Source organism: Echeneis naucrates, chromosome 21, assembly GCF_900963305.1.
Source record: "Echeneis naucrates chromosome 21, fEcheNa1.1, whole genome shotgun sequence".
NCBI lineage: Eukaryota > Metazoa > Chordata > Actinopteri > Carangiformes > Echeneidae > Echeneis > Echeneis naucrates.
Window position 1 is genome coordinate 15,031,238 of NC_042531.1, and position 16,013 is coordinate 15,047,250.

Genomic DNA, 16,013 nt, shown 5'->3' on the forward strand with positions numbered 1-16,013 from the left:
CCCATTGATGTATTATGTGATGGCCGCACACAGGGTGGACAAAATAATGGAGCATGACAGGGTGTGTTAAGGTGAACAGTTCACCCTTAAATATGTCAGTCAATTTTAAGACGACTATTGACTGACTGAGAATGTAAATGATAAGGTCAGACTGCAAGTGAAATACAAAACTGATCATTATAAACCATCAGTTGGCTGGTCAAAGTGCATAACAAGTCATTTTGTGGGTATCTCTGGTAATAAAATGCAAATAAACATTCCACACGATATCAGGAAAACCTTGAATAATTAGATGATATTATTTAAAGATTCCTGATTCAATGGTCCCTTCAGGCAGAAAGAATGTATAAACTGTTATGAGGCCTGCATATGACAATATCATTCAGTGAATACATTAATGAAAGAAATCACGCTTTAAAGTGTTTTTACTAGCTAAATAAATTTAGGACACCTACCTACAACCCCAAAAGCACATGGGGATAACACTGCTCACAAGTGACCATCATGTGTGGCCTTTTTAACCCCCATGAAATTACTTTCGCGCCTTTGGTTGAGTGCACTTAGTACACCCAGGTATCCAGTGACCATTGCAGGAATGGTCATGCACAGTGAATGATGGTTTGAATACAGTGGGGGTGTCATCAAAGCTTTTCTCAGGCTGTTGACCACAGGAGCCCCTGATGCAGGAAACAGCCTTCCTGCTGCTCACTTTTCCAGCCAAAACAATGTAATCATTAGTGAATCAGGTTGCTGCCCAAAAGGGGTCGGGGGTATTTGTATTCCTTTCATTCATAGTTTGCAAAATTGCTCTGAATAATCACTGCGCTTAAGCAGTACTTATGCTGTCAATCACACTTCTAATACTTTTCAACAGCAAAACCAAAACAAGGCTATATCCAGACTGAACAATGGTCTCCAGCGCACTGGTAATGAATCCCCAGAATAAACTATTTCCTCTCTATTTCAACAGCTTTGGCCTTTAACCCAATAAAGGAAACACGATACAACTACGGCACACACATATATCTGTTTAAACAAACACAAAATGTGAGAAAAAGATTTTTGTGAGATTGAACAGGAAGATGGTGTTGATGTTTTGCAAGATATTAAGGTCACAGGATCACAGATGGTCATCATCTCACTGAGTATATCTAGATAAGATAAAGCCGTGTTAGAGTTGTGTGTTTAGTGTCTCTTCACAAGAGAACATGCAAGCTTTGATATTAGTTGGAAGATGATCTTAAATTGTCATGGGAGTTTTATGAAATGACATCGTGTATTTCAAACAAATCTGCATTGAAGTGGGCCCTTTGGAAGAATTAGAAGAGTGACTTATATCTCCAGACTCAGTTGTCAGCACTGATCTCTTCATATATCACTGGTTACTATTTATTATTACCGTATTAAAAAAAACAAACTTTAAATACGTATTTAACCAAACCAAATTAATAACACACATTTCTATCATATCTCGACCACTTACAGTCACACATTACTGATATTTATTTTAAGCTGATTATTTTATATATACAGATCCCGATCCACGAGAGTTGAGGGATCAGATGAAGAGGATTCATTTGAGCACAATGAAGTGTTACTTACAGATCTCTTCCTGCATTGGCTCAGGCAGCTCAGCACTTATGCTAATTCTGAATCATCTGACAAATTTCCACCTGAAAAAGTATCTCTTCTTTTATCCTGTTTCCCTGCAAGGGACCAACACACCAAAATACCCATTAACCTTGTGGCTCGATGAGGGCACTTCACACCCATTTTACATGTAATGAAATGGTAATGTTACTCCACTGGTATCTCGAAAGGATGGCAACACGTCACTGCACACCCATTTGACGTCTTAATTTTCCTTGAGATCTACTTATTATGTCTCTACTTACATTTATTTTGGTCTCTAACATCAATTTCTTGTACGGCTAAAGCATGAACATGATTTTTATGGCTTCATTATCACACTATATTCCCAACTGAATTATTAGCATTCTGGAACCCCCCAGAAGGACTCTCCATGCCGACTAACATTTTAAGAATATGCAACCATTTTTAATCTGTTTTGTGGATTAGGGAATTCATACATTGGCCAATTGACCCTTTCTAGGAAGTTTATCTGCTAAAAATAATGAAAGCACTATTTCTTATAACTTGGAGAAGAAAAGAAGTCAAAGGCTGGTGTTAACATGATATTTTCTTTGTCCAGCAGACATATGGGTGCTAATTATGACTGAAGATTTTAGCCCTTGTGTAATGGCTGCTTAAGATGTAAAAGTGCACAGATGTTCTGGCAATTACAGGGTTTGTCTGCTCATTCCACCCTCTGCTTTATAGCCAGATCAGGTGGAGACATTTGTGTTCGGCCACCCACCCCTCCCCTCCCACACACACACAGACATCAGTCCCCACCCCCCTGAGGGAGTAGGAGTTGGTCTTTGCTGAAAATACACACAACACTCTCATTAGAAGAAGCATTGAATTTTTTATTTATACAAAAAAACCAAACTCAAGTAGATGAAAAAAGATGCAGTTTCTTTTTCAAAATGCCCAATGGGAAGAGTAATAAATAAAAGCTTTCACATAATCACACACCTTAAGTGCGAACATACAAAACTATGTACAGGTTTCCAAAAGTATATACCATCCCTGAAAACAGACAAAGACACTGAAAGCCTGAGGTTTGTTACAGCAATACTGGTTTTAAAAATCAAAACAGAGAAAATGGATTGTGATTGTTAAGCGAGTGAATAGAAATGAGACACTGCCTGAGGATACATCTGCTTTGTGGTACATAAAAATCACAATAAAAACCCACACAAGTCATACAATTACAGCAAACAAGGTAAACAAATCAAAATGTATAAAAAAACTTTTTTCTTTTTGTCTTTTTTTTACATTTGTACAAAATGTAGTTCTTTGAAATTAAAGCTTAGGTATTTCCTCTCCTGAGTATTAAGTCACTTAAATGTTGTCTGTTAACTTGATAATACGCTTGATGACTCTGATTCAGTTGATACAGATGAAATTGGCCCACGTTTCTTAGTCATCAAATTCACTTTCTGACTTGACCTGCTGTTGGCTGTCAGCGCACTCCTGGCTGTTTTCTTGAACTTAACACCCAGGAAAGCATAGAGGATGGGGTTTAGGCAGCAGTGGAAATAGGCCAACGCCTCAGTGATGGAAATCCACTTCTCCATAGCTCTTTGGAGGTCACAATTGGAAGGGACCACATTCAGCATCATGAGGGTGTCCAAAAAGATGCCAATACAGTAGGGCAGCCAGCAGGAGAAAAAACACACGATGAGAATTACTGTCGTCTTCAGCGCTTTCTTCTTCAGTTTCTGGCCCTTGGAGCCTTGCGACAGCTTGGCAATGATGATGCAGTAGCAGGTAAGGATGACCAGACCAGGCAGTATGAAGCCCACGAGGATGTGTTGGAAGCGGAAAACCACGGTCCATATGAGATGGCTTTCCTGTGGGTAGATGCGCTGGCAGATGGTCCTGGAGTCAGAAATCGTTATCGTTTCATCAATGAAAGTCATGTTTGAAGACTGTGTGTTGGGCACCCTGGCAAACACCATGTCGGGTACGGTCAGAATGACTGCAGGGAGCCACACACCCACATAAATCACTCTGCTTGCAAGCAGTTTCCTTGTGGCTTGGCTGTTTGTGGCTCGCACAACTGCCAGGTATCTGTCCAGACTGATGAAGGCCAGGATCAACACGCTGCTGTACAGGTTGACTGTGTATATCATGTGCACAGATACACATAGGAAACTTCCGAAATACCAGGATTTGGCTGCATCCACAGCCCAGAAGGGCAGTGTGAGGACAAACAGGAGGTCAGCTACAGAGAGATGCAGCCGGTACTTGTCTGTCATAGTTTTGACCTTGTTCTGGTAGCCCATGATGATAATGACTAATCCATTGCCAATGATTCCCAGAGTGAATATTATTCCATAAACCGTAGGGTGGAAGATCTTGTTGAAGTTGCTGCTCAAAGCACTGCCACATGGTTCTTCGAAGTCCAAATCAAAGTCTCCAGACTCCTCTGACGTGTTGTCAGTACTGTTCTCAAACATTTCAAATGTCAGTTCCATGTCGAACTGAAAAGAAAGGCATCAAAGTTAGAAAACTGCTCAACTTTACTTAGTTTTTCATCACTTAACTATAGAAAAAAACGTTTCCCTCCTTTGTTATTCTTACCATTGAGTGACAAATTATAAATTATATCGTCAATTAATTATATCGTCCCTCTAAGCAAAAACACACAGGGAAAACTTAGGTAGACAGAAGGAAAGAGACTCACATGTATGTCTCCCATTCGTCGTTGAGAAAGCTAGGCTGTGAGTATTTGAACGCAGGTCAGCGGTTATTCTGGGGAGAGCGCTCATGTGTTGAATAAATACCGCCGGTGGAGTGAGCCCTGCCCCCCTAAGGAGGGCGGGGGGATGCGCTCTGCCCCTGGTGAGGGCGTCACTGCCGAAAGTTCGTGCCTAGAGAAACCGCCTGTTTCAACAACAGAACAACAAAAACCCAAGAACAAAAAAAAAACCTCCAGCGTCTGTGGAGGTAAAGCCTACAGGGACAGTTGTGTCTTTCTTCATCAATTTGTTGACACTAGCAAGACAGAGGCAGAGACATAAACATTTTTCTCTTTACGGATTTTTCATGCAGTGTGAATGGTTCCTCTTTTCACACCAAAACTTTCCAATGATGCCAGTCAGTGAATTGATCCAACGGTAAAGGCAAAATATCAGAACTATAAACTCTATAAACTATAAAATCAAATAGAATGCAGACTGAATTTTCACATTGGTTTCATTGGTGTGTAACGTATGTAAGAGGTAGAGAGAGGGCACACTGACAACCTCAGTCAGGATGCAGGAATGTTGCCACAAGTGTAAACTCAGCTAATATATCAATCCCCCCCAAAGGAACGTTGAAGAAACTGTAAGTGTGTTTTGCTGGTATTATGATATCTCCACAAATGTCTCTGATGCTGTCCTCACCTTCGCACATGTTTTGTCTTTTCCTAAGTGCTGTTGGTCTGTGACTGTGCTCTCATGACCCCCAGTGGATGTGTAATGTGGGATTTCTGTGAAATGGCCTTTCAGCCCATCAGTTGAACATTCATTCTCCCACCAGCCCTTTCAGATTTCAGTTGGTTGTGATGACAGCAGCAGGCCACGTGAGAGTCCCCACCCACAGAACAGGCGGGTAGTTGCCTGAAACTGAATATCCTCCACACGACATGCAAAATACCACTTTGTCTTTGATGTATGAGAGAAGTGACAGATTTTGTGTTGATCTGCGTCATTGATTCAATTGTTGTCATGTTTGTCTACCTCCATGACAACATAATATTTTAAAAAAGCAGCTAGCCATCACCGATTTCTTTGTGTCTTGATTGTCTGTTAGGAATCACCATTTGAGAGACAATGATTTTTAGATTTATATTAAAAAAAAACTAAAATTCTTTCAAACCCTGAGAATATTTAGCCAGATATTTCTGCAATGCCAGATGTTAGTTGAGGTGGGGTTTAGAAGGTAGAGGAACTTAACCTTAAGACTTAAGGCTAAATTCCTAAAAATAAACCCTGAATGCATCACAGTTCAGACTGACCTTCAACTCAGATAATTTATAAAAACCACTCCCATTTGTTTTGTGGTTATATGAGTAACACTGAACTACTATGTATGCCATTATAATAGCACAAAATATAATCCCAATGCAGAGCATGTGGTGTATGTATGATCATAATACACTGATTGTAGGATTTGTGACATTCAAGTTGTTGCTTCTGCATGATGCCTATAAATTTTGTGATCCAAGCCCCTTGTGTTCAGCTAAAATCCCCAGTGAGGAAAGAACTAAGTATTTTTTATTTTCACTTTCTTTAGAATGAGGATACTCAGCATGTGAGACATCTTTACAGCTAATCTGTTGAAAATGCAGCACTGAAGCGGCCCCATCAATCCAGACAAGGAAAAAGAAAAGAAAAGAAAAGAAATTAAGAACTCAATGACCCTTATCAAATACAACATTCACAAATTATTAGTCAAATAACCATCAGAACCTCGTCTTTTACAAACAAATTAATAACATGTCACTGAATTTAAATGAGATTACTAATCCTGTAGTTAGTCGGGTTGTGAAAGTGGCTTTAGACTAATCCTGCATGTTTGGAGTCCTCAGATCCACCTGCAGTCAGACTCCTGAGGAGAGGAAAGAGGAATCTGCAGCTCAGAGAAAGGCCACTGTATTGGTATGATGTTCTTATCAATGCCATTCAGACAGACAGCTGCTCTGTTATCAGTCAGAGAGCAGAACTCCATCGGAATTACTTTTATATTTTACATTTTGCAAAGCATTTTCCCAACACAGGAATTTCACTGATAGAATTTTTTTTTATTATTATTATTTTAAGTTGTCAGATGCCGTTCTTCTGGAGCCTTGGTATGTTTTTTTTTTAAATGTTATAGTGCTTGCTCTTGTTTTCCCAAGACTGTTTTTGAATTCAGTGGCATTTATCTTCAAACTGACTCAGTTGTGAGGCACAGCATTAATCCAGTTACATGAACCATTAATGTGCAACACTCTTTGACAATTTCACAACATATTTCAGCCAAATGCAACAAACAAGGCAATAGCAGCCAGCAATGGAGCAACCGTGAACATGTGAATTTATTCACAGCCAATTCCAGATTGTCTTAATTTATTCTTATCTTTTATAGCATTAACTTGGGATCCAACACATGAACTGGAAATCATTCAGTACTCAGGAAAATGTTGACACCGGGCTGTCACTTGGGACAAACCTATTGAATCAAAAAGAACATCAATCAATTACATTTTTCAGCTGCCCTTTCATCTCATAGGATCTTGTGTTGCAGGATTTCAATACAAGAAGCTTCACCTTTCTTAATAAATAACTTAAGTTTGTTTTTTGTTTTTATTTTTGTTTTTTTGTTGTTGTTTTTTTTTTTTTTTGCTTCAGCAGCAGGATATCTGCAGCCTCCACTGTCAACGTAGGGATTCAGATTGCAATCGGCCTGGAATACAAAAGATCTGTGAGCCACTTAGAATACAAATCACAAGTGTGAACGACAGTGGAGGGGGCTCCTCAATGAAGAATGGCTATTGAAATGAAGCAGAAGAATGCCAGCGAGATAAAGAGAAGAATGAGCAGCGCTGTTCAGTCAACACCAGTCCTCCAGTTCCAACTCATCCTGACCCCCCCAAGCAAGTTGGCACTGGATCATTTTTCATAATGATACCTCAGCTCAAATGTCACCTTCACTTTCTCCCCCTCTTTTTAATTCATCACATAGAAAAATTACATCCAGCCTTTGTTGTTGAAGCTTGACTCTGGGTGTTGACCGTAAATGCACAAAAGGTTTTTGGTCAATTTAAAATACCTTTAATCTTCTGTCTGAACACTGAAAAGTGGTTTATATGTATTTCAATCCAATGTGTGCATAGAAGAATTGCATGTGCTCAACAGTGAACTGTAGACTGCATTGTGTAACAGCGAGCGGAGAGCTTTTGATGTGTGTTTCAATCTTTCACATATTAGGAAAGTGTTTTTTCCGCCACTTATTCCTCTCCTCGCATCATTATCTGTTTTCTGGCGTATATGCTGTATTTTTACTTCTTAATTAAATGCAACGCCCCCATTCCTTGGGGGTAACGTGAGGAATCTGCTCCTAAAAAAACCATCAGATGATCTGAATGTCTCTGCATGTTCGTGCATAGTTATGTTCATTATTCACCCAGGAATGCATAAACGTCTCAGTTATCAGTCTCTATCTATCTATCAGTTGTGGCTGTATCTGGGTACTTTTGTTTTTCTATCTCTCCATGCTTGAAGTGCATAGCCCCGTTTGTGGAAAGGGTTGGCTGTGGAGGAGGGATGATAGGGTGCAGTGGGGGATGGCTGACAGTCCACAGCAAAGATGAGAGACTTATCCTTCATTCTCTCTGAGCTTTTGTTTGGGTTTTGTCTTCTGTCGAGACAAGACGAATCAAGCGTCAGCGAGTAAAACATGACACCAAAATATGAAACTGTGATTCTCAACTTATCACAGAAGTAAGAGCATTAATGCAGATCCTAAGCAGGAGCGACCGTGAGCTGACTGAGAGTCTTTGTTTGACTTGAGTGACACATAGAAGCTGTCAGTACCACATGGAAATTATTTGTTGGCTCGGATAAATATTGATGATTGTATTTATGTGTAGTGAAAATATTTGTAACTGCATCCGGTTTGCTTGCTTGCTTAAATGATTGTGTTTGAAGAAAAAGCTTGCATTTGAACAATAGACCCACTTTAAAGACAAAGCTTGTTCCTTATCTCTGAATGGCACCCTCTTAAACTTCCTACTTTTCAACTTGTCCAGGGCTGTAAGTGCTTCTGGCCCCTTTAAAAACTCTTTCCTTGACCTCAGTCAAGGTCACAATACCACTGTGATTTCAGTATGGAGTATGGCTTGTGCAAACACTCAGCCTGCAGCTCAATGGAAATGACATTATTACCCAAAGTATCCTGTGTTTTAGTGTTTTACAACGTAGGATGAAGTGAAGTCAGGATATTCAGTGATACTCCCCTGGTGGGGAATTTAATTTTAACCAAATGTCACAACTCACTAAACTTGCTAAAAACTAAGGAATGCGAAACACAATCTTATCAGGCACTCATCAGCCAATTAAAGCTTAAGTGGATATACAGAATGAGATGATTGATGATGATCCTGTATTCATCTCATTCTGACCAAGTGTGGCGCTGGAGTTATTCTGGAGCCACAGCAGGAAGGCAACATGCAAGTTCCCTTCAAAATTGAGGCCAAAGTGATTTATTATGACTTTTCCTTACTTGCTAACAAGCGGAGCCTACTCCTCAGCCTTAATCTGACGACGCTGGTGGGCATAAACTAGAGGGAGGCGATTTTTTTCTTTTTCTGATTACCCAGACTTTTGCTGCTGCCTGTCCTGACATGGACTCCCTGCAGAATTAGACAACAGGGCATGAACCAATAAAAACCAATATGGGTGACATTAGCCTCAAGCAGTTAGTAGAGAAATATATCCACATGTGGCACAGATCCAAAGCAAGCCACAAAGCTGGTTGAGAAATGCAGCTAGTTGTTGCATAGGAAGGGTGTTTTCTATGAGCCCATGATAAATGCAAGCGGGGTTCCCTTTCCTTTTCCACCAACGTCTCCTCTGTGGTTTTGCCTTGCAACATTAAAATACAAAAGAGCCTCCAGTACCAGTGTAGAGTTTATTCTGTCATGTATATGCATTCCACACAAACACACACATACACACAAATTAATCTGCATAACTGTTCAGATCTTCAATGAACAATCTGTTCCTTTGAGTTTTTCTCAAAGAAACAAGGTCATATAACCATCACAGCCTCAACACATCAGAGACCTGTCACAGTAGGAATTTCAATCATGTTCTGAATGAGTTGCTCCAGTCATCATTTTCTCCAGACACTGTGAGATCCCTTTGCTGCATATCTACGCAACAGATGATCACAGCCAGCGGTCTTTCAGGCTCTCTGCAGGTGGAGGTCCTCCATCTGGCCTGCGTGGACAGTGGAGTAGATTCAAATGCTGAGAGAGGCTGAGCTTTGCTCAGATCACTTCAGATAATGGGGACAATAGGCCATATGACAGCAGATAAGCTTTCCAGAGTCAAATGACCCAAGAAAGGAAAGAGGGAATAAACCTGCTGCCAAGACAGGCTGCCTAATTACTTTTAACATCAAGAGTCTCAAAGGAGAAAGTTTTAAAAATACACGTAAACATTTTATTTTATTTTTTTGCTGTATCTTGTAAGCATTGGCAAAAAGCATTGTATTTAATTTGCCATCCCAAAAAAATAAAAAAAAGTACCATCTTTTCTAGGAGGGGAGCAAATCATACTTGAATGGACTTTAATAGAAATTCATGTTATTCTGTTCCCCTTCTGTTTCTGTTGAGCACCCAGTCAAATATTATACATTTCCTCATGGTGTCAGATTATTGATGAAAGCCCAACATTTTACCCTTGCCAGAGAGACTCTGCATGTAAAAAGATATGGCATTTCGGTGCTCTGCTCTTTGTGCTGATTTAAAGCCCCACTAAGTGCAAGAAGATGGCCTTCATTTATTATTTAAAGACTTTGATGGGAAATTGACAAGCTGGATTTGTTTATATGGGCATCTTAGTCAATGGATAGAGCTTCCTGTGATGAGTGACACAAGGCTCTGGTCTGGAGTGAGGGGGACAAGTGTCCAGCACCAGACCAGAACAAAGCACCAATGGAAAAACATTTATTAGCCCTGGCCAGAGGGATGCTTTAACGCCCCTGTGGTGCCTCCTTGTCTGAAAGATGACACCGTCTACATTGGCTGCCTGAAGCTAAAAGAAAACCAATAGTTTTTTTTTTATTTTCGTCTTCCTTCAGTCTCCAGGAAAGTGCAATGGGCAAAAACAACTATCACTGTCAGCAAAAAAAAAAAAAAAAAAAGAAAGAAGTTTTTCTGTCATAGTTCAGCGTTTTGTTTTTCTGCTCTCAGCTGATGAGTCACATGAATTAATCATGGTCTACTGATCATCCTGGAGCCTGTTCAGCAATTCAAATTACGTGCCAGCTTTTCTAGTTTACCTGGAATAATTGCAGGTACACGCATGGTTTCGCTGAGGGTTTACTCCTGTGTCTGTGATCCTGGCACAACTAATACTGGGAATGGGGGGGCTTTTTGTTGTGCATTATTTCATAAAGGATGGGCACCACAATGCTGCCGAAAGAAGTCTTGAATTGTCTCTCTTCATTTTTTGTTGAGATAGAAAGAGAGCTGCCTCTTATGAATTAAAAATACCATTATTTATGGCTAAACAAACCAGCCCTCTGTGCTCTCTGAGCCATATGATAGAGGGTTAGGGGTTTGGGTTTCCTCCTCAAGCCAGCTTCACAGCTGAATCCTGAAGCCTGGCTTGGGGCCCTTTGTACTTAGTTGCCTTTGGGTTTATTTCCTCAGCACAATTGAAGGCTTTTCTTTTCTAAAGACTGAGAAGACTGTAGATCCCTCTGCAGATATGGAGTATTGCCTCTCCCATCCTCCCTGTGCCCCAAATCTGTGAGGATTTTTGTGTTTTTGTGTAAACAAAGATTTGGAATAAACAATGCATCAGGATTTAGTCTCCTTAGACCAGCAACTGGGCTGCTTACTTTTTGTTTATCTCACAGGCTTATTAATGTTGACGGCAGGAAATGCGATGAGTGCTGGTCACCTTGCTGGCACACCAGCACCACTGTATTCCCACAAGAGGGCTATTGATCAGGATATGGCAGGTGCCATTTGTTTTGAGTCTTATTCCTCGTTATCCTTTTGGAAATGATTCAGTAGTCTCTCCCGTGACTCAGCAGGCCTATTTGGTCAAAACACAATCTCCTCAGACCAACACTGTGGCAGGAAGTAGCCATTAATGAATCATTAGCAGCCCACAATGTGATGTGACTCTAAAGAACAGGATGTGAAATTGTTTGCCTTCCCAGAAGATTATCAGGCCTCAGGTGGGAGCAAATCAGATTATTTCAACAGATTTTTATCTGTCAAGAAGCGAGACACTTGGATATTTGCTTTGAGCAGCACTGGTCGGGAGGAGATCTATGAGGCAGCTGGCAGAATGTGTCATTATCAGGAGAGTCAACAAAGCTTGTGGGTTATCATCCACAACATCTGTATGGTTGCAAGAGCAGTGTATGTACACTTCAGTTAACTCCCTGACCTACTGTGATTCCCGGTTTACTTTAGTTTTGCACGATGATAAACGATGATCGTGTGTACGCTGAGTGTTTGTCGTAACCTTTCTGCTGACCTCCACACCTTGCATCCATTTAATCTTGACTTTACCAAGAACTCCTCAGCACCCGGAGAGTACCTAGAAGTCCTAATTCCTTCTGAGGGGTGTTTAGTTTTTCTTTCTATTTCTGTTCTTTTGACTTCATTTCAATCAAAGTAACAGGTGAAATTGATAGCGTACAAAAAAGGGGTTTTCCTGAGGCATTTCAAACACTCCTCCAGCTACAGCACAATACTAAAGCTCTGCTTAAATGCATCAGTAATAATGATCTAATAATATCATGTAATAAAACACTGACAGGGGCCATCCAACATTATGGCTGGTTTTGCTCTCTCTACTTTTGTACATATTGTCTGGACTCATCTTATTCTCTCACCACTGCTCATAGTGCGTTACCAAATCAATTTGTCCGAGATCGTTTTTACTGAAAATAAAGTAAAGAGAGAGGAGAGGCAAGAGCTTAAACTGTGCTGGGAAGTCTTTTTAAACTGCTCGTTGCTGTTTTGAAGATAGATTTGGATTTTACCCTGTGGTTGTGATTCATATGCAGGCGAGGAACATTTCAGCCAAGCAAACTACCTGTCACCATAATTTTATTAAGTGTAAACAAAAGAACTGCAGGTGGGGGCTGGGGCATTTTTCACCTGCAGGTTAATCAGCTTCGAAAAGGTGCTGTATCTGATTACTGTTGTGAAAAAGGTTTTATACATTTATTACATCTGTTTGTGTGCTCAAGAAGTAACAGCATGGAGATGGAGTTGGGGAAAAGATGGCGGCTGTGGCTGACTTTTTGTTTCTGCTCCGCAAATCAACATTTCATCCTCAGACAGATTTGTACAAAAGGTGATTGTTAGCAGCAGGTCGAGCCTGTCCACTTACAGTTTCCTAAGTGAACCCTCCAGACAGCCATTGCTCAATCATGGTTCACCTCTTTGGCAGAGGGCATGAACAGTGGCTTTCACACTTACTTCAAATCAAATCAGTGTCTGATCCATCATGGGTTTGCTGCCTTCGGGGCACCTTTGAATCCGCTAGAACTACCCACTGTGTTATCCTCTGGCTGCTTATATCTTAGATATGTGTGTTTGTATGTGAGTGTGTGTGTGTGTGTGTGTGTGCACAGAATAATAGAATTAAAGAATCCCCTGCCTCCCTTGGGAGATGTCCATCTGGTTTCATATACACAGAGACACACATGCTTAAACATAAAAAAAAAAAAAAAAAAAACTAAAAAGGAAACTTTGTTGAATGTCTTGTCTTGTGACTGATTTTGGTGCTTGTGAGCTGCTTCTTTCTGTGGAAGTGGCAGCTCAGTGACACTCAGTATTTTACCTGCATAGACAAAAGCATTAGTTCCTGTTCCCTTTTATACCTTCAAATATCATGTACCAAGGAAACATGTGATATCAGATGGCTTTTGTTTTTTTTACATACCATAAAACAATCTATATTCAAATTTCACAGCTCAGGGTTTGAGAAATGAAAGACTTTGGATGAGTTTTAATAATTGTGAGGTGAATTTCATACACAAGTAACGCAAAATACACACTTCAGTATTGTCAGGAACACCTGCTTTATGGGTTGTTTGATTATGCATTCTGGGGTTAGATGATATTTCTCCTAATCCTCTGATAAGGATTTTATGTGCCCTTAGCTGAAGGTAAAAAGGGGGGAGGTCCCATATCTTTGTTAAAACTGAATTTTATTCATTCATTCAGAAAAAATAAATGTTTTATGAGTTTTATTTGTCATCTGTATCCCTTTCTTCTACTCAATGAGTGACCTTTTGTCATTTTTTTAAATTCTCTTATTAAAGTTAGGATTGCCACTCTCCTTTTTGTTAAATATGACAGTGCAACTGGCAACTGGTGGCTGAAACAGTCAGCTAGTGGAGATCATAGAGTGTGAGCAAAGATGGACATAGATGTCACCCACACGTGGAGCCGAGACCTCATTGTATGCCAGTCTAATGCCAAATCACGTGCTCTTGCCAGCATTGTTTGTGCAGCTGGGTGTCTTGCTCAATCTGAAACTACGCAAACAGCCTCCAGCTTCAGGTACACAAATAAGGAATAGTTTGGCAAATGTGGTATACTGACCATGTACTTTGGTAACAAATCCTGAAGATTGATGATTACACCATGCATCCCAGGGAGCCGAAACAATTGGCCAGTAGTCCTAACCTCTCACTTGATAAAGACCATGGAAAGGATTGTCCTGACCCACCTCAGACTCCTGGTGCATACTGAGATGGGCCCTCTCCAGTTTGCATAGAGACCTGGCTTTGGTGTGAAAGACGCTGCCATCTACCTGCTGCTCAAATGTCAGTCACTGGGGACACAGTGAGGGTCATGTTTTTTGACTTCTCCAGTGCTTTCATCACCACAAAGCCACTGAGCCACTGCTCAGGGAGAAGCTGGAAGGAGCTGGAGTGGGCTGTAACCTGGCTGCGTGGACCAGACCACAGTATGTGACTGTGTGTCTGATGTGCTAGTCTGCATTACAGGGGCTCCACAGGGGACTGTGCTATCACCCTGTACAGATCAGACTTCAGACACAACACTGACAGCTGCCACCTCCAGAAGTTCTCTGTTGGACCTGTATCTCAGGGGAACGATCTGGAGCACAGGGAGGTCATCATCAACTTTGCTGACTGGCGTGAACGGAACCACCTGCACATCAATGCCAGCAGGACAAAGGAGGTGGTGATTGACTTCAGCAGGAAGTGACCCCGTTCTGTGCCAGTGAACATCAGGGGTCTGGACAGAGAGATGGTGGAGAGTATAAATACCTGGGTGTTCACCTCAACAATAAACTGGACTGGTCACTCAACACTGACGCACTGTACCAAACGGGCCACAGTGGTCTCCACCTATTGAGAAGACTGAGGTCCTTTGGAGTGTGCAGGCCTCTGCTAAGGACTTTCTTTGGCTCTGTAGTGGCCTGTTGGTGCAGCGGAAGCTCAGAGAGGGACAGGAAGCTGGAGCTGTCTTGGACTGCTCTCTGGACTCCATTGAGGAGGTGGGTGAGAGGAGGATGTTGGCCAAACTGACATCCATCATTCACGAACCCTCCCACCCCCTTCATGCCACTGTGGGTGAAGTAAGCAGCTCCTTCAGCAACAGACTGCTGCACCCACAGCGCAAGGAGCGCTATGGAAGGTCATTCATTCCAACAGCTATCAGACTGTATAACACCTCTCTGTGAAATAATATATGCACTCTGGACTACAGAGTGGATTACATTTACATTACTTTTCCTTCTGCTCTACTTGACTGTCACTTTATCTTTATCACTGCCACTTTAAGTATATATTTCCTAGTAGTTCTACTCCTTGTCTCTATTCTTGTATTTTTTTTTTTGTACCTGTGGTTACTGCTGTAACAACAAATGTACAATCTTATCTTATCTTAGGGTGTTGCAAGGTTACTGTTGAATCTGCACCAACACATAAGGAAAACCATTTTGTCGTGACAACTTCTTAACAGGCAGAATAACTTCAATTTAGCAGCAGATGTGTACATAAAGCAATTTTAATGTGTGCTTTACTGTTCTTTCTCTGCTGGTTGTCAAATAGACCTCAAACTTACCCTCATATAAGTCAGTTGTTGTTTTTCCACTATAGTTGTAGAATGGATTACACATCTAATCCGTACAATGCATACTGTGTTAATTAGTGAGATTTTAAGGTACTGATGAAGGCATCTTTGTTGTCTTTGGACAAAGCCAGACTGGCTGGGGAGACCTGTTTCTAGTCTTTGTGGTAAACAAAGATAAATGGCTTCTAGTTGTTGCTTTAAAAGTAATGTATAGACACAATAGGGAAGCTTTTCAACTCTCTTTGCACAACAAAGTGTTTTTTTTTATGCTACTTATTTATTATTACCACAGACCTGAATAGCCAGAGCTAAGAGTATTAATGTGTTTTATTTATATTTTTATGCGAATGTAAACACTTGATCATGTAAGCAGTTCAGTTTGAATAGGATTTTACATCAAATGTGTGCTCACAGTCACGTTTGGTATAATTACCAAGATAAATATAATATATATATATATATATATATATACTTTCTCCTGTGCCTCTTACCTGACCTTACCCAACTTGTTGTTGTTCAGACTTATTTGTCTTACTCACCTAGCATTGTC

The 16,013-nt window shown here is 40.7% G+C and overlaps 1 protein-coding gene across 1 annotated transcript; it reads right to left on the bottom strand.

The window, feature by feature from the left end:
- Positions 1 to 2,468: 2,468 nt before the first annotated feature.
- Positions 2,469 to 4,405, bottom strand: cxcr4b (chemokine (C-X-C motif), receptor 4b). The gene is made up of 2 exons (XM_029530329.1): positions 4,316 to 4,405; positions 2,469 to 4,112 (listed from the first exon to the last, which is right to left on the bottom strand). The coding sequence occupies exons 1-2, from the start codon at positions 4,328 to 4,330 to the stop codon at positions 2,982 to 2,984; spliced, it is 1,146 nt and encodes a 381-aa protein (XP_029386189.1). The 5' UTR covers positions 4,331 to 4,405; the 3' UTR covers positions 2,469 to 2,981.
- Positions 4,406 to 16,013: the final 11,608 nt, after the last annotated feature.